The sequence below is a fragment of the Macaca nemestrina genome, chromosome 17 (assembly GCF_043159975.1).
Source record: "Macaca nemestrina isolate mMacNem1 chromosome 17, mMacNem.hap1, whole genome shotgun sequence".
Taxonomy (NCBI): domain Eukaryota; kingdom Metazoa; phylum Chordata; class Mammalia; order Primates; family Cercopithecidae; genus Macaca; species Macaca nemestrina.
In genome coordinates, this window is record NC_092141.1 from 19,979,706 (window position 1) to 19,997,620 (window position 17,915).

The 17,915-nt window shown below is 43.4% G+C and overlaps 1 protein-coding gene across 3 annotated transcripts in view; it reads right to left on the bottom strand.

The window, feature by feature from the left end:
- Window positions 1-628: 628 nt before the first annotated feature.
- The window catches only part of LOC105493355 (A-kinase anchoring protein 10), a 90,572-nt gene continuing 73,285 nt past the window's right edge, over window positions 629-17,915 (bottom strand). For all 3 annotated transcript variants that reach the window (XM_071082509.1, XM_071082508.1, XM_071082510.1), the window contains 3 exons: window positions 7,303-7,355; window positions 6,264-6,359; window positions 629-2,996 (listed from right to left, as the gene is read on the bottom strand). In XM_071082509.1, coding sequence (XP_070938610.1) covers window positions 2,991-2,996; window positions 6,264-6,359; window positions 7,303-7,355 — 155 coding nt within the window. In that variant the 3' untranslated portion in view covers window positions 629-2,990. The remainder of the gene's footprint in view (window positions 2,997-6,263; window positions 6,360-7,302; window positions 7,356-17,915) is intronic.

A 17,915-nucleotide genomic window follows, 5' to 3' on the forward strand; every position in this document is an offset into this window, starting at 1 on the left:
TTTTTTTTTTTTTTTTTTGGAGACAGAGTCTCCCTCTGTCACCCAGGCTGGAATGCAGTGACGCAGTCTCGGCTCATTGCACAACCTCCGCCTCCAGGTTCAAGCAATTCTCCTCCTGCCTCAGCCACCCACATAGCTGGGATTACAGGCGTGTGCCACCACGCCCAGCTAATTTTTGTATTTTTAGTAGAGACAGGGTTTCACCGTGTTGGCCAGGCTGGCCTCAAACTCCTGACCTCAAGTGATCCGCCTGTCTCGGCCTCCCAAAGTGCTGGGATTACAGGTGTGAGCCACTGTGCCCAGCCCTAAAATTTGGATCAGGAGTTCAACCCAGGTCCAATAGACTGCTATGTGGGGAAGAGGGAGGAGAGGGTGAGAGAAAAGTTCACTGTGTAGAAACAAACCCCACTCCTGAAGTCAGGCAGGTACCCAAATAGTGTCACTGGAGAGAGGTCAGTCACTTCATCAGGTGCTTAGCTCTCAATACTTAAATAAAACAGCAAAGAAGTTTGTATTTTTCTACAATTCAGAATGACCTTCCCCTCCAAATTCCTACTGAACTAGTCAAAGCTCCAGTATTGTAAACTACTTACATTTCAAAAAGCTCTACTGAATGTTGAAACCCAAGTAGAAAAGTTATAATTTATTGCAGTTCACTGGATTTGGCTGACATTTGCTTTTTACTTTCATCAAATCTTGCAGAGTGATGAAGACACATCAAGTTACAAAATGTATCACTTTCTCTCTAATATCTTTTTTTTAAACAATTTGTGTCAATGTCAACAACATGATAAAGATGAAGGGTGTTCAACTGATTATTTGAACCTATGAAAACTCCACCAGGGAATCTAATTTTATGAGCACAATGCACAGAGCCTGGAACATGGTGGGTGCTCAATATTGGAGGAATCGAATTCCAACTTTAAAATCAGTACAAGGATCTACTTTAGATCAAATATTACATCTGGCTAATAATTTCGGGTCACACTCCGCTTCTGTCTCTCAAAGCAGGTGGAGCAGAAAAAAGTAGCCAAGTGTCAGATTTGCTGCTATTCTCTTTATAAGCCGTTTACAACTACTTGGCATCTCTAGCTCAGAAGCACAAATTGTATTTACAAAGAAATGATCAGAAATTATCTTAACTGAAAGCACTAGTTTAAACAGCCTAGAGTCTTGTAGAAATTGTTATTCCAAAACATGCAGAGGCAGCAAGAGTCGCCCAAAACCACATTTTATTCTATGACCTTTATATTGCTTTTCTGTTAAAGATTGAAGCAATGTGAAATGGATGGAAATATTTTGTTAAAAGAACAAAATGAATTAATCATAGCATAGATGCCGAATAAAAACCTTGGGTTTATGCCATACACTCCAAAAACAAGGCAAAGTCCAGTAGTGGCTCATGTTCTGAGTTTTTAGAAAGCAAATGGAAATATTTAGAAAGATCAATATATTTCAACAGAAGAGCCATAAATACCCTGAAAGCAGAAAGTTGACACAATTTTAAATAGAATTCTCATATATATATTTTAAAATCAAACACAATTAAATATAATATGGTTTAAGTACATGAATACTTCAGCTTTAAAAGAATAACAGAGGTGGTACATAGTACCAAAAACTTACACAAAGCCTTTTTGCTTCTTCTGTCGATGAAACAGTGTGCCTCTATACAATCAAATATTGCAATGGAATAAATTCTCTGTTCATTCAAGACTTTCTCAAGGACAAAAGTGATTAATAATTATATATTTATACATATATATATATATATATTTTTTTTTTTTTTGCAAAGTCTGAGCAAAAGCAGTAACATCTAAGAGAACTTTCTTTCTTCTCAAACAATCATGTGCATTGAGGAAGCACTGGCGCCACGTGGTCAATGGAGTGTGCTCACCAACTGGGCAGCCCTGCTGATGGCTGTGCGGTCCCGATGCAGAAGCCAACTGAGCAGAAGTGCAGTGAGTGAGTCTCTTACTGTCCTAAAGAAAGGAGAAGAAAGACCACCAACTGCACACTTCCCAGCTCACAGCAAAGAATGGGGGAGGCAGTCAAACAAAGTCGAATGTTTCTCTCTCCCCAATCATCCTGCTCACCTTATGTTAAAAAAAAAAAAAAAAAAAAAAAGTGTAATTTGGGAATAACTGTTTTGTTCAAGGTGCCACAGGGGCAAAATTGGAGTCATCGCTATGATTTCTTTCTTTCCACATGTATTCTGAAGGGAAAGTTAAGTACTGGAGTGCAGAATTCCAAAGGGGCAAATCCTAATGCTCAAAGTAAACTAGATTCACACCCTTCTGTTAGCAGGAGAGAGAATGGTTTTAAGTATACTGCATCTCAGGAGGAGGAATTAAATGTGAAAACTGTATACTGCCATCAAAGGAAGGAAGAAGTCACTGAAACTTGACCCATGACTTGTCAGCTTCCTTCCAAATTAATGCTGCTGTCAAGGAAGACTGCATAATTTACTCTCACCCTGTTCCACTGAAGCTGCTAGCACCACGCTGCCACTCAGAGCTGCCTGGCTCTCGGTGGGGCTGACTCACCTGCCTTGGGAGGACAAAGCAAAGCACCTCTGGCACCTGCTTTATGATGCTGTTAGGGATGAGTTACTGCTACGAGTGTGCATCAAGTATCGGTTCTATGCTTATCTGCTTCCCAGAGGATGTGGTCCCTGTCTATTCCAGTAGGCTAAAAGACTCTCATAAATGGGTTATTGCCATTGGAAAACTAATAATTTTCTAGTAATGTAAACAATACCATTTTGTATCTTTAAGACTCTCACTGTGTGAACGTCATGTGCATCAATTATGCCTACAGGTAACTGCATTATGGTGGAAGTCTAGGATTGTCTCCCATTCTCTCCTGGAAACAACAGTGACAGATCAGAAATACAGTGCTGTTTTCATTGGCTGTGTTGAAGAATTCAACCAAGGGAAAAAAGTTCTCTTATTTTTCACAAGCAGATTTCCTTTATCTCAAGTTTTGAGTCATAACTGAAAAAAGAAAAGAAAAGAAAATGGTAAGGTGCTTTTCTCTAACAAGTGACCTATTATTACAAATTAAGGATGGACACCAACACTTAGTGTTTACTATATACCAGAGTTTATGACAGCCAGAAGCTAACTACAATTTTGTGAGGTAAGATATTGTAATTTTCCTTGTTTTAACATATGAGTGAACAGAAGCTTAAAGAGGTTAGGTAACTTACCCAAGGGTCATTTAACAAGGACTGGCATCCAGACTTGCTTTCCCATGTTGGCAATAGATATTAGAATGAAAAATACTGCCAATTTTCAACAGAGTAAGTCTACTTCTAGGAATTAACCCTACAGCATATTCAAGAGGGATGGTAAAGACACGCATGCAGACATTCACTGACTCTCTCCTGTACTCACAGCACTGGGGACAAATATCACTGGGTCCCCGGTATTGTGGCATGGGACATGTGCACATGAAGCAATTCAGTAATGGTGTAAGGTAGTTTATGCTGAATGTCCAAGTACATCCTATAGGCAAATGTCGAGTTGGAGGTTGAAGAGAGAGGTACCAGCACAGGATAAAGAGACTGGGTATTCCTTCACAGGCCTAGGACTTCATGCATTCATAAAATCATGGAATGAGGATTAGAAGGGGTTTTTCTTTTGGGGTTTTTGTGTTGAATTTCTCTGATCTACTAATGAGGACATGAGGAACTAAAGTAGTCACCTGCAAAAGGTCACAGTTACTACCTACAGAAAAACTCAGCTAGTTCTTTGAGTCTACTGTTTGTGTGTTTTTTTTTTTTTTTTGAGATGGAGTTTCACTCTTGTGGCCCAGGCTGGAGTGCACTGGTGCGATCTCAGCTCACCGCAACCTCTGCCTCTGGGGTTCAAGCGATTCTCCTGCCTCGGCCTCCCAAGTAGCTGGGATTACAGGCATGCGCCCCCACACCCAGCTAATTTTGTATTTTTAGTAGAGACGAGGTTTCTCCATGTTGGTCAGGCTGTCTCAAACTCCCAATCTCAGGTGATCTGCCTGCCTCGGCTCCCCCAAAGTGCTGGGATTATAGACATGAGCCACTGTGCCTGGCCCCCATTTCTGGAATTTTTTATTTCAAGAAATTCAATTTGGTTCTTTTAAAACTATTTTGCATTTTTCTCATTATACTCTTGTTTTCCTTGATATTCTTGAACTTCTTTTTTTTTTTTTGAGATGGAGTCTTACTCTGTTGTCCAGGCTGAAGTACAAGTGGCGCAATCTCGGCTTACTGCAACCTCCGCCTCCCGGGTTCAAGTGATTCTTGTGCCTCAGCCTCCCACGTAGCTGGGACTACAGGCGCCTGCCACCATGCCCAGCTATTTTTTTTTGTATTTTTAGTAGAGAAGGGGTTTCACCATATTGGCCAAGCTGGTCTTGAACTCCTGACCTCACGTGATCTACCCATGTCGGCCTCCCAAAATGCTGAGATTACAGGCATGAGCCACCGCGCCTGGTCACTTGAGCATATTTTTAATATTTAAATTCACCATCTTTCTCATATCTGGGTCTGTTTCTATAGACTGAGTTTTCTCCTGGTTATAGATTAACTTCATGTCATACTTGGTAATTTGTGATTGATGTCAGAATTTTCATCTCATCTCCTCGTCTCGTCTTGTCTCGTCTCATTGTCTGAGTTTTGCTCTTTTTGCCTAGGCTGGAGTGCAATGGTGTGATCTCGGCTCACTGCAACCTCCACCTCCTGGGTTCAGGCAATTCTCTTGCCTCAGCCTCCCGAGTAGCTGGGATCACAGGCGCCCGCCACCACGCCTGGCTAATTTTTTCTATTTTTCATAGAGACAAGGTTGCACCATGTTAGCCAGGCTGATTTTGAACTCCTAACCTCAGGTCATCACCTGCCTCAGCCTTCCAAAGTGCTGGGATTACAGGCATGAGCCACTGCGCCCAGCCTGGACATTAGACATTCTAACTTTACACTGTGAAGTGCTGAATTTTGTTGTGTTACTGTAAAGAGGGTTAGCCCTTTGTTTTGGCATGCAGTTGTTAGAGTAATTTGATCCTTTAAAAATTTGCTTTCGGCCGGGTGCGGTGGCTCACGCCTGTAATCCCAGCACTTTGGGAGGCCGAGGCGGGCGGATCACAAGGTCAGGAGATCGAGACCACGGTGAAACCCCGTCTCTACTAAAAATACAAAAAATTAGCCGGGCGCGGTTGTGGGCGCCTGTAGTCCCAGCTACTCGGGAGGCTGAGGCAGGAGAATGGCGTGAACCCGGGAGGCGGAGCTTGCAGTGAGCCGAGATCGCGCCACTGCACTCCAGCCTGGGAGACAGAGCGAGACTCCGTCTCAAAAAAAAAAAAAAAAAAAAAATTTGCTTTCAAACTTGGTTCAGGTGGTTGTACTCTAGACCTAATTTAACTTCAGCAGTAAGGCATAACCTTTGTGAAGACCCTACGCAATGCCTTGTGTATCACAAAGTCTCTCTACTCTGGCCAGATCCTTCTGGCCACGAACTTTTCTTAGCCCTATGTTCAGCCTACTAATTTCTGGGGGGTTCTTTACCTGGACATATGCATTTTCACCCCACACATATACAGATAACCTAGGCCAAGGATCCAAGGAAACCTCTCTAAATATCTCTACAGCTTTCTTTCTGGGCAGCTTCCTCTTTTCTGGTACCTTATCCTACAACTTCTACTCAAATTGGTCTCTCTGAACTTTGATTTTTTGTTTGTTTGTTTGTTTGAGATGGAGTTTCGCTCTTGTTGCCCAGGCCGCAGTGCAGTGGCGTGATCTCAGCTTACTGCAACCTCCACCTCCCTGGCTCAAGCGATTCTCCTGCCTCAGCCTCCCAAATAGTTGGGATTACTGGCGCCTGCCACCACACCCAGCTAATTTATGTATTTTTAGTAGAGACGGGGTTTCACCATGTTGGCCAGGCTGGTCTTGAACTCCTGATCTCAAGTAATTCACCCACCTTGGCTTCCCAAAGTGCTGGGATTACAGGCGTGAGCCACTGCACCTGGCCTGAACTTTGACTTTTAACTCTTTCGTTCAGCAAGACTGGGCTCTGTTTGGTTTTCAATGGTTTCCCTGTATTGCCCATTGTCCAATATATGGAAACAGTTGTTTCATTTAGTTTTTCTGTTTTCTAGTTGCTTATGATAAGAAGGTAATCCCCATAGCAGTTAATCCTTCAAAGGCAAAGAAACCCCTTATGTCCTTTTTTATTTTTATACCTGGAAAATAATACTTTTTAGTCTACACAAAACAAAGTCATCCTTACCTTTGTAGATTTCTCTAATGGCTGATCATACTGTGCCTGCTGCATAACGTCACTGACTATCATTTTAGCAATCTTCCAAGCTAGCTCTTCCTGGGCCTAAAAAAAATAATTTAAACTGGTGATAACAGTTATTCATTAGATGGATCGAGATGCACATACTCCGTGCTCTTAACAAATGGCATAATTATGCACATCATTTCTACTTATTTGGATAAGAATTTCATTCCCACATACGAAAAAACCTGGGCCACCCTCTGGCTGTGAATATTAACATGTCATTCCCTGTCTTCTAGTGTCAACTACTGGATACCTAGCACTGGAACTACTTTCAGGTTAGATGGTCAAAATAAAACACTTTCCTTTTTTCACCTCCCATCTCTCAATGTTCTTAACTATTAAAAAAGCAGGCCGGGCGCGGTGGCTCACGCCTGTAATCCCAGCACTTTGGGAGGCCGAGGCGGGCGGATCACAAGGTCAGGAGATCGAGACCACGGTGAAACCCCGTCTCTACTAAAAATACAAAAAATTAGCCGGGCGCGGTTGTGGGCGCCTGTAGTCCCAGCTACTCGGGAGGCTGAGGCAGGAGAATGGCGTGAACCCGGGAGGCGGAGCTTGCAGTGAGCCGAGATCGCGCCACTGCACTCCAGCCTGGGCGACAGAGCGAGACTCCGTCTCAAAAAAAAAAAAAAAAAAAAGCAAGCCTCCACTACTTCAAGTAAAACTGATGGCGGGGAGGGAAACATTTGAACTTTTGATCTATACATTGATTACTGATGCCTGCTGGCTGATGGAAACTTGAAAGCATGTATATCCTTCAGTGGTCCTAGCCTCTGGACTGAAGATACTTTCACTGCTACTATCAGGCAATTGTTATATGTTAAGAAGGGACCACCCTTTCTTGGTACATTGTGGATAAGAGAGCATAAATGTGCCATGCTGCTTAAACATGGGAACTAAAGAAAAAGAAAATTTAAAACCTTACTTACACAAGGATGGCACTTATAAACAGAAATCTCTTTATCCTAAAAGTAGAATTTACCTCATCAGTATTTCCTTGCACCCATTTCTTCATAGCTTGTGAGAACATGGATCCTAGTAAACAAAAACAAAATTGAATGTACATTTCATGCATAATCTTACATTAAAAATGCACTGGGCACAGTGGCTCACGCCTGTAATCCTAGCACTTTGGGAGGCCGAGGCGGGCGGATCACCTGAGGTCAGGGGTTCGAGACCAGCCTGGCCAACATGGTGAAACTCTGTCTCTACTAAAAATACAAAAATTAGCCAGGCATGGTGGTGTGCGCCTGTAATCCCAGCTACTCGGGAGGCTGAGGCAGAAGGATTGCTTGAACCTGGGAGGCGGAGGTTGTGGTGAGCCAAGATCGCACCATTGCACTGCAGCTTAGGGGACAAGAGCGAGACTTCATCTCAAAAAAAAAAAAAAAAAAAAGCTCTTATTTGGCTGGCCGTGGTGGTTCACACCTGTAATCATAGCACTTTGGGAGGCTGAGGTGGGTGGTTCACCTGAGGTTAGGCGTTCGAGACCAGCCTGGCCAACATGGTGAAACCCCTGTCTCTACTAAAATAACAAAAATCAGCCGGGCATGGTGGCAGGCACCTATAATCCCAGCTACTCAGGAGGCTGAGGCAGGAGAATTGCTTGAACCCAGGAGTGGAGGCTGCAAAAAAAGCTGGGCACGGTGGTTCACTCCTGTAATCCTAGCACTTTTGGGGAGGCCAAGGTGGGTGGATCACCTGAGGTCAGGAGTTTGAGACCAGCCTGGCCAACATGATGAAACCATGTCACTACTAAAAATGTAAATAATAAAAAAAAATTTAGCCAGGTAGCAGGCACCTATAATCCCAGCTACTTGGGAGGCTGAGGCAGGAGAATCGCTGGAACCCGGGAGGCGGAGGTTGCAGTGAGCCCAGATTACACCATTGTACTCCACCCTGGGCGACAGAGTGAGACTCCATTTCAAAAACAAAAACCCAACATCACCACCACCAACAACAAAATGCTCTTTTAAAAGCTGTTGCTTCCAGACATGGATATTCTTATGTGATACCATCCAAAACACTAAGGAATGTTGCATTAATAAAAACTGATTATATTGCTTCCATAACAGAGTATTTAACTTGCAAACATCATGGCTTGACAAACTTTTGAAAAGGTGTTTCAGAGTTCTGGACTTTTCTTCTACTCTCCTCACTTGATGAAAGAAACTAATATCTAGTGTTAGTTTGCAGCAAACATTAAAAAACAAAACAAAACCCTAACCAGGATATTGCTCTTGGGTAAGAATCTAGCAATACATTGGGAGACATCAACACATTTGTTATGTTTTCAAACCTTCCAGACCAGATCCTATATAAAATGGTTTCTAGGACAGAGTATGCCACTACATTCTAGTTCACTGGTCTATATAAACTAGCCGGGTGAGAGAAGAGTTTCAAAGAGCCATACTCCATCCAAGCTAGAGTACACCTTAACTTCCTAGGATGTGTAAGCCCACATCTGTAATCACATGCTGAGAATCATCTGAAGTAGGCCAGCCTCTATTTCTACAAATGAAATACACAGCTTACTTTGTTATTTAATAATTTGAACACTCTTACTTGCTAACTTTGCTTTAAACCAAGTTAATTGTTGGTAGATTATTTCTTGAGGCGAGGTCCTGATTTATTCAATAACTGAATTCATAAAAAATATAAAACCTGGATCCTTTTCCCTCAATTTTTATTATTACCTAAGGGTTTAAATATTGGTTTATTCAAATTTTACTGCCAACCAGAGTCTACAGAGCCACAATGTTAAATGCTCTGCCTGAAGGCTCAACTGGCTGTTGAATCATCCCATGCACTGTTCTCTTTTCAGGCCACCCTGCAGAGTCACTCTATTGACAGTCTCCCTCTTATTGACTGATACTTTTTCCTCCAAACCCACATCTTAGACTCTTCCTCTGTGCATTCTGTCCTCCTTTAACATGGAGCTTCTCCAGGATCCAACTGCCAGCTTTCCTTTCATCTTCAACACATTCTCTTTGGGCATCTCATTCCCTTGTGTGGATTTAACTTCCTTTGATCTGCAGATAACTTAGAAACCCCTTGAGTGTCAAATCTGTAGTTCCAAATTGTCCAAAGGCATCTCAAACTGAACCTATTTCAAACTGAACTAATCTATCTCCCACCTACTCTTCTTCTGTGTTGTGTGTCTCAGTTAACGTCACACATTTTCATCTAGAGAACCCATGTTAAAAAAAATCTCAATCTACCTTCCCAATTTAAACATGAAATCTGGTTACCAAATTTCACCTTAGAATTCAACCTTGGACATATCATAAATCTGACCTTCCCTGTAATTCTTGCTACCACTACCTAACTTTGAATCTTTTTCTTCTCCTATCTACATTACTAGCTAATTCCACTGGCTGACTGGTGTCCCTGATGCCAGTTTCTCCCAACTCCAATTCATTCTCATTCTACTGACAAGGAAAACATCTGGTTAGTACTTTGTTTAGAAATCTCTGATGTCTACATGATGCGAGTCTAAGATCCTTAAAATGACATGTAAGGGATTTATCAATTTAAGTACAGTTTTGTCTCCTGCCACTGTATCCAAGCACAAGGGATTGCCACTACATGGGCACAGGCTCATAACATCCTTTTACAATTCCTTCTTGTTACACTGTCTCCTAGATGATGTTAATGTAACTTAAGTTACCTTGCTTGCCCTTCTCATAATCTCAGAAGTCTCTTTTCAAAACTCAATCTTGGCTGGCACGGTGGCTCACGCCTGTAATCCCAGCACTTTGGGAGGCTGGGGTGGACAAATCACTTGAGGTCAGGAGTTTGAGATCAGTCTAACCAACATGGTGGAACCCCGTCTCTACTAAAAATACAAAAATGGTCAGGTGTGGTGGCGCATGCCTATAATCCCAGCACTTTGGGAGGCCGAGGCGGGCAGATAACCTGAGATCAGGAGTTCGAGATCAGCCTGGTCAACATAGTGAAACCCCGTCTCTACTAAACATACAAAAATGAACTGGGGATGGTAGCACACACCTGTAGTCCCAGCTACTAGGGAGGCTGAGGCAGAAGAATTGCTTGAATCCAGGAGACAGAGCTTGGAGTGAGCCAAGATCGTGCCACTGCACTCCAGCATGGATGACAGAGCAAGACTCCATCTCAGAAAAAAACAAAATGAAACAAAAACACAGAAAAGTAGCTGGGCGTGGTGGCACGTGCCTGTAAGCTCAGCTACTCGAGAGGCAGAGGCAGAATTGCTTGAACCTGGGAGGCAGAGGTTGCAACGAGCTGAGGTGGTGTTACTGCACTCCAGCCTGGGCCATGGAGCGAGACTGTCTCAAAAAAAGAAAAGTCAGTCTTTTCCTCTGTGCTCTATTATCAAGGTTTCAAAACTCAGATTAAAACTATAGGCTAGTAAATGATGAAAATTCTTTCCAGCTGCCCCCAATAAGGAAGGAGAGAGAGGCAGAGGAAGGGGAGTCAAACTGTAAACAAACTGTTGTCAAGGTGGTATTCTGAACCAAAGCCCTGTAGTTGCTACTAACCTGCTGTGTGACTCCTAACAAATCACAAATCACAATCTCCCCATTCCTCAATTTCTTTCTTTTTTTTTTTTTTAAGACGGAGTCTCACTCTGTTGCCCAGGCTGGAATGTAGTGGTGCATTATCAGCTCACTGCAAACTCTACCTCCTGGGTTCAAGCCATTCTCCTCCCTCACTCACCCTCCCTAGTAGCTGGGATTACAGGTACCCGCCACCACGTCTGGCTTTTTTTTTTTTTTTTTTTTTTGGAGATAGAATCTCGCTCCGTCACCCAGGCTGGAGTTCAGTGATGCAATCTCAGCTCACTGCAACCTCTGCCTCCCAGGTTCAAGGGATTCTCCTGCCTCAGCCTCCCGAGTAGTTGGGACTACAGGCACCTGCCACCATGCCTGGCTAATTTTTTGTATTTTTAGTAGAGACGGGGTTAGCCAGGATGGTCTCGAACTCCTGACCTTGTGATCCGCCCACCTTGGCCTCCCAAAGTGCTGGGATTACAGGCGTGAGCCACCGCACCCGGCCCTAATTTTTGTTTTGTTTTGTTTTTTTTTTTGAGACGGAGTCTCGCTCTGTCGCCCAGGCTGGAGTGCAGTGGCCGGATCTCAGCTCAATGCAAGCTCCGCCTCCCGGGTTCACGCCATTCTCCTGCCTCAGCCTCCCGAGTAGCTGGGACTACAGGCGCCCGCCACCTCGCCCGGCTAGTTTTTTGTATTTTTTTTAGTAGAGACGGGGTTTCACCGTGTTCGCCAGGATGGTCTCGATCTCCTGACCTCGTGATCCGCCCGTCTCGGCCTCCCAAAGTGCTGGGATTACAGGCTTGAGCCACCACGCCCGGCCAATTTTTGTATTTTTAATAGAGGCGAGGCTTCACCATGTTGGCCACGCTGGTCTTGAACTCCTGACCTCAGTGATCCTCTCGCCTTGGTCTCGCAAACTGCTGAGATTACAGGCGTGAGCCACTGTGCCCAGCCTTCAATTTCTATATTTGTAGAATGAGGAGATGATATACACAGATACATCATCTAAGAATTGCATGAGCTTGAAAATGCTAAGAAATATCAATTATTTGGGAACTGAGAAGAGAATGGCCTCTGTGAGTATCCTCACAAGTAATCTGGCTAAGAAAACATAGTGTCTATGTCAGTGTGGCAAAGGGCAACCAAGTTTAAAAAATGATTTTTTTCTTACATAAATATAATCCATAATCTTATCACTCAGAAAATCCCAAATGAAATTCTTAAGTATTAATTAATTCAATCAATAAATATTTAAGGAGTACTTACCATGTGCTAGGCATAATTTCAGAATCAGGAAATATAGTGCCAAATAATACAGACAAACTCACTGCTCTTATAGAGGTAATATTCTAGTCATGAAAGAGAAACTACTTTTATTTACTTTTTAGACACAGGGTCTCACTTTGTCACTAGGCTAGAGTGCAGTGGCACGATTAAGGCTCACTGTCGCCTCGACCTCCTGGGCCCAAGTGATTCTCCCACCTCAGCCTCCCAAGTAGCTGCGACTACAGGCATGTGCCACCACGCCCAGCTAATTTTTAAACAATTTTTTATAGACAGGGTCTCACTTTGTTGCCCAGGCTGGTCTTGAAGTCCTGGGCTCAACCAATTCTCCAAACTAGCCTCCCAAAGTATTGGGATTATAGGTGTGAGGCACCATGTCCAGCTGATAAACAAGTATATAAATAAATGAACAAGATAATTTCAGACAGTGAATAAGAAAATAGGCCGGGCGTGGTGGCTCACTCCTGTAATCCCAGCACTTTGGGAGGCCGAGAGATGTGCACTGCTTGAGGTAGGAGTTTGAGACCAGCCTTGGCAAATCCCTGTCTCTACAAAAAGTAAAATAATAAGCCAAGCGTGGTGGTGTGTGCCTGCAGTTCCAGCTACTCGAGAGGCTGAGGTGAAAGGATCATCTGAGCCCAAGAAGTTGGGGCTGCAGTGAGTCGTGACTCCAGCCTGGGCAAGACCCTGTCTCAGAAAAAAAAAAAAGAAAGAAAGAAAAAAGGAAAAGAAAAAGAAAAGAAAGAAGTGGTAGTGAGTGGTACATACAACGGATTTTAGATCATGTGAGTTGGAAAGGTCCCTCTCTGAAGAGATAATATTGAGATAAGAAGGAGAAACAATCCTTGCATGAAAGCCATGGCAGGGCTTGCCACAGTCATGAAACAGCAACTGCAGAGGCCCTCAAAGGGAAGAAACTTCAGCAAAAGAATAAAAGATAGTCCAATGAGAGCTCAGTCCATGAAAGGAGTGGTTCAAAGTAAGGTGATAGAGGCCAGCAAGGGACATTCACAGGTCACAGCAAAGAGTCTAGATTTCATTCCAAGTGCAACAGGAAGCCACAGGGGAAGAGATGAGGTGGATGATTAAGCAATAAAGTATGCATAAGGCAAGAAAATTCAAAAAGCAGAGGAAAAGGGTATATTGAAAAGTAAAAGGCACCTCTTCTCATCTCTAATATAATCACTGTTAAATTTTACGTGTATCCATTCAGGCAATATTTTAATGTACAGACCAATATACAGAAAGCCTTTCAAAAACACCATATACAACACACCCATGTGTTCTAATCTAAAATGTGTAACACGAATCATCAAGACTATAGGTGTAACTTCCAGTTTACAAGAAATGTCAAGGAGAGAGAAATAAGCTAAATAACAACCAGGAAATTTCAGAAGATTAAACATTCTGTAGGTTAACTGATATGCGCTTAACAAGTCAGGGTCATTAAAAAGGAACCAAGCTGGAGTAAAACAGACTGAGACTATGCCCTCTTATTTACATCCTTGGCATTCAGCATAGTGCCTGGCACACAGTAATCACTCAAATGCCTTCTGAGTGAATAATTCAATCCCTAGGCTCCTACACCACCAAAAAATACTTTGACTTAAAGAGACGTCTGGACAATTAAAAGAATTAAAAGAAGGATATATGGGGGTGTTTAACCCAACTGCAGACATTCCTATTCATTAGTTTATGTGGGTGTATCTCAATCAAATTATAATACAAATAACTTCATAGATGGGCTTGCTGGTAGAAATACAATGTTTTTGCCTCTACCTTCAAATACAACCCGAACTGGACTGGTCTTCCACTACCAGCCTAATCCACACCACCATCATCCCTTACTTAGACTACGATTACGGCAAGAATGTTGTTTCTCTGCTTCTATTCTTGAAGCCCTACACTTAATTTTCCAAATAGCTGATACAGCAATCCCTTAAAAACATAAATCCCATCATTTCCTTGCTCCAAATTCCAATGTGTCCCTGACACTTTCCAGTCCTTGCCATGGTCTCTGGTGACCTCCCAACTCATTCACCTTCTACTGCTCCTTCCTTTGCTCACTCCATTCCAGCCACACGGGGCTTGCTGTTCCTTGATCATGCTGAGCTCTCTAGCTTCGGGCCTCTATCCTTGTTCCTTCCATCATGAACACTCTTCCTCCACTTGCTGCCTGGGCTTATGCCCCCAATGCGCTCAGGTCTACTAAAAATGCCACCTCCTCAGTGAGGCCTTTCCCGACAACCACCTTGAAAACAGCACTCCCTACTACTCTCTCCCAGCCCCCTACCCTGCTTTTCATGTAACACACATACACAGGCTGCATTTGTTTATCTGTTACTGTCTCTACCAATATAATGTAAGTTCCATGAAAGCAGGAACTTTGCTTTCTTCCCCAGGACCCAGAACAGTAGATGCATATAGTAGGCACTCCATTGTTCTATAGAATGAATGAATGAAGGAATAACATAAAGAGACTGAATGAAGGCCGGGCGCGGTGGCTCAAGCCTGTAATCCCAGCACTTTGGGAGGCTGAGATGGGCGGATCACGAGGTCAGGAGATCGAGACCATCCTGGCTGACATGGTGAAACCCCGTCTCTACTTTAAAAATACAAAAAAAAAAACTAGCCGGGCGAGGTGGCGGGCGCCTATAGTCCCAGCTACTCGGGAGGCTGAGGCAGGAGAATGGCGTGAACCCGGGAGGCGGAGCTTGCAGTGAGCTGAGACCCGGCCACTGCACTCCAGCCTGGGCGGCAGAGCGAGACTCTGTCTCAACAAAAAAAAAAAAAAAGAGAGACTGAATGAATAGAACGAGCAGATATAGTGGTTTGGGAAAAAATTTCCTGTTTCTCTTCAACTGCTCATAATACACCTTAATTCATATAAAACAAACAGAAACAAACAGAACACCAAACACCTATGCTATACCTAACACATATATGTATGAAGCAGGAACACTTCTTCATGAGCTATCAGAGGTATGAAACCAGATTAAAAAAAAAAAAAAACCGGCCGGGCACGGTGGCTCACGCCTGTAATTCCAGCACTTTGGGAGGCTGAGGTGGGCAGATCACGAGGTCAGGAGATTGAGACCATCCTGGCTGACATGGTGAAACCCCGTCTCTACTAAAAGTAACAAAAAAATTAGCTGGGCGTGGTGGCCGATGCCTGTAGTGCCAGCTATTCGGGAGGCTGAGGCAGGAGCATGGCGTGAAACCAGGAGGCGGAGCTTGCAGTGAGCCAAGATTGCGCCATAGCACTCCAGCCTGGGCGACAGAGCAAGACTCCGTCTCAGGGGGGAAAAAAAAACCAGCTCAGAGATTTTCTATTAATACCGGGGAGGAGACTCCATTATCCTTATAGACAGAAGCTGCCTAAAGACACTGGAGAGTTCTTCCTGGCCAATGCCTCACAAAGGTCATCTGGCACTTCCTCTGTTCTGAAACCGCCGCTGACCTCTTCCTAGTATTCCTTAAAAAAATTTTGTTTTGTTTTTTAGAGACAGGGTCTTGCTCCATTACTTAGGTGGAAGTGTGATGGCACGATCACAATTCACTGCAACCTCACCTTCCTGGGCTCCAACACTTCTCCCGTCTTAGTCTCACAAAGTGCTGGGATTACAGGTATGAACCATCATGCAGCCCCCAATATTCTTCTTTTATCCAATACAAGCTCATGCCTGTAAGCCCAGCACTTTGGGAGGCCAAGAGTCTGAGGCCAGCAGGGTCAACATGGCAAAACCCCATCTCTACTAAAAATACAAAAAATTAGCCAGGCGTGGTGGCAGGTGCCTATAATCCCAGCTACATGGGAGGCTGACACAGAATAATTGCTAGAACCCGGGGAGCAGAGGTTGCAGTGAGTCGGGATCACGCCATTGCACTCCAGCCTGGGCAACAGAGCAAGACTCTGTCTCCAAAAAAAAAAAAAAAAAAAGAAGAAAAAGAAAGGCACATAACTACTAGACTGTCAAATTTTTGAAAGCAAGATCTGAATCTTCTAACCTGCTGTATGAATACAAGTACACAAAGAGGCACTCAAAATCATTTACTTAAAACATATACACAATTTTTTTCCCTTTCCTTAACTCAGGAAAAGCAAAACATTATTTACTGAATAAACTGTGTAGATTTTCCTTCAGTCTTAAGATTCTTCCCAACAGTGTACCTAAGACTTCTCTGACAAAACAGGAAATAAAAGTAATTATTTGGATAAAGTCAACTAGGTAATAGGCCCTTTTTTGGTTTAAATTACTTCAATAATTGTTGCATTTTTTGCTTACTCTGTCAAATTTATATCTGACCAAAAAGTAGATCATTCATCAAAATGAAGAGATGCAATTAATTACCTAAATAATAATTGCATTAAGAAAATAAAATGGGCCAGGTGTGGTGACTCACACCTATAATCCCAGCACTTTGGGAGGCCAAGGTGGGTGGATCACGAGGTCAGGAGATGGAGATCATCCTGGTCAACATGATGAAACCCCATCTCTGCTAAAAATACAAAAATTAGCTGGGCCTGGTGGTGCATACCTGTAATCCCAGCTACTTGGGAGGCTGAGATTACAGGAGAATCACTTGAACCCAGGAGGTGGAGGTTGCACTGAGCCAAGACCATGCCTCTACACTCCAGCCTGGCAACAGAGCTAGACTCTGTCCCCCATGCCAAAAAAAAAAAAAAAAGAAGAAAGAAAATAAGATGGCTGGGCGCAGTGGCTCACACCTGTAACCTCAGCACTTTGGGAGGCTGAGGTGGGCACAGATAACGAGGTTAGGAGTTCGAGACCAGCCTGGCCAACATAATGAACAGGTGTGGTGGCACGCGCCTGTAATCCAAGCTACTTGGAAGGCCGAGGCAGGACAATTGCTTGAACCCAGAAGGCAGAGGTTACAGTGAGCTGAGATCATGCCACTGCACTCCAACGCTGGTCAACAGAGCAAGACTCCATCTCAGGAAAAAAAAAAAAAGAAAATAAGATAAATGGCCAGACATGGGGGATCACGCCTATAATCCCAGCACTTTGGGAGGTCCAGGCAGGCGGATCACCTGAGGTCAGGAGTTTGAGACCAGACCAGCCAGGTCAACGTAGTGAAACCCTGTCTCTACTAAAAATACAAAAATTAGCCATGGCGCCTATAATCCCAGCTACTCGGGAGCCTAAAACAGAATTGCTTAAACCCGGAGGCGGTTGCACAGGCACATGCCACCAAGTCTGGCTAATTTCTGTGTTTTCAGTACAGATGGGGTTTCACCGTGTTGGTCAGGATGGTCACGATCTCTTGACCTCGTGATCCACCTGCCTTGGCTTCTCAAAGTGCTGGGATTACAGGCGTGAGCCACAGCGTCCAGCCAACAGCTCTTAATCTTAAACGTACTTATCAAAATTGAGTATTTTCTTCTTACAAAAATTAAAGACAATACTGTCAATTCAACCAAACTGAAAACTTCTAGATATCATCTTTCGCGGATCCACATTTGTTTCTGAAACCTTCCTGTGTAAACCAGGAAGAAACTGAAATCAGTCACAAAGAATGCACTTGACAAAAAAGATTTCTGTGTCTAACCCTTGGATTTGACTAAGCTACTCTTGTGATGAAATGAACAATTTGAATTTTGACCTATTAATATTTTCCACATATATTTCTTATTTATTTATTTATTATACTTTAAGTTCCAGGGTACATGTGCACAACGTGCAGCTTTGTTACATATGTATACATGTGCCATGTTGGTTGGTGTGCTGCACCCATTAACTCATCATTTACATTAGGT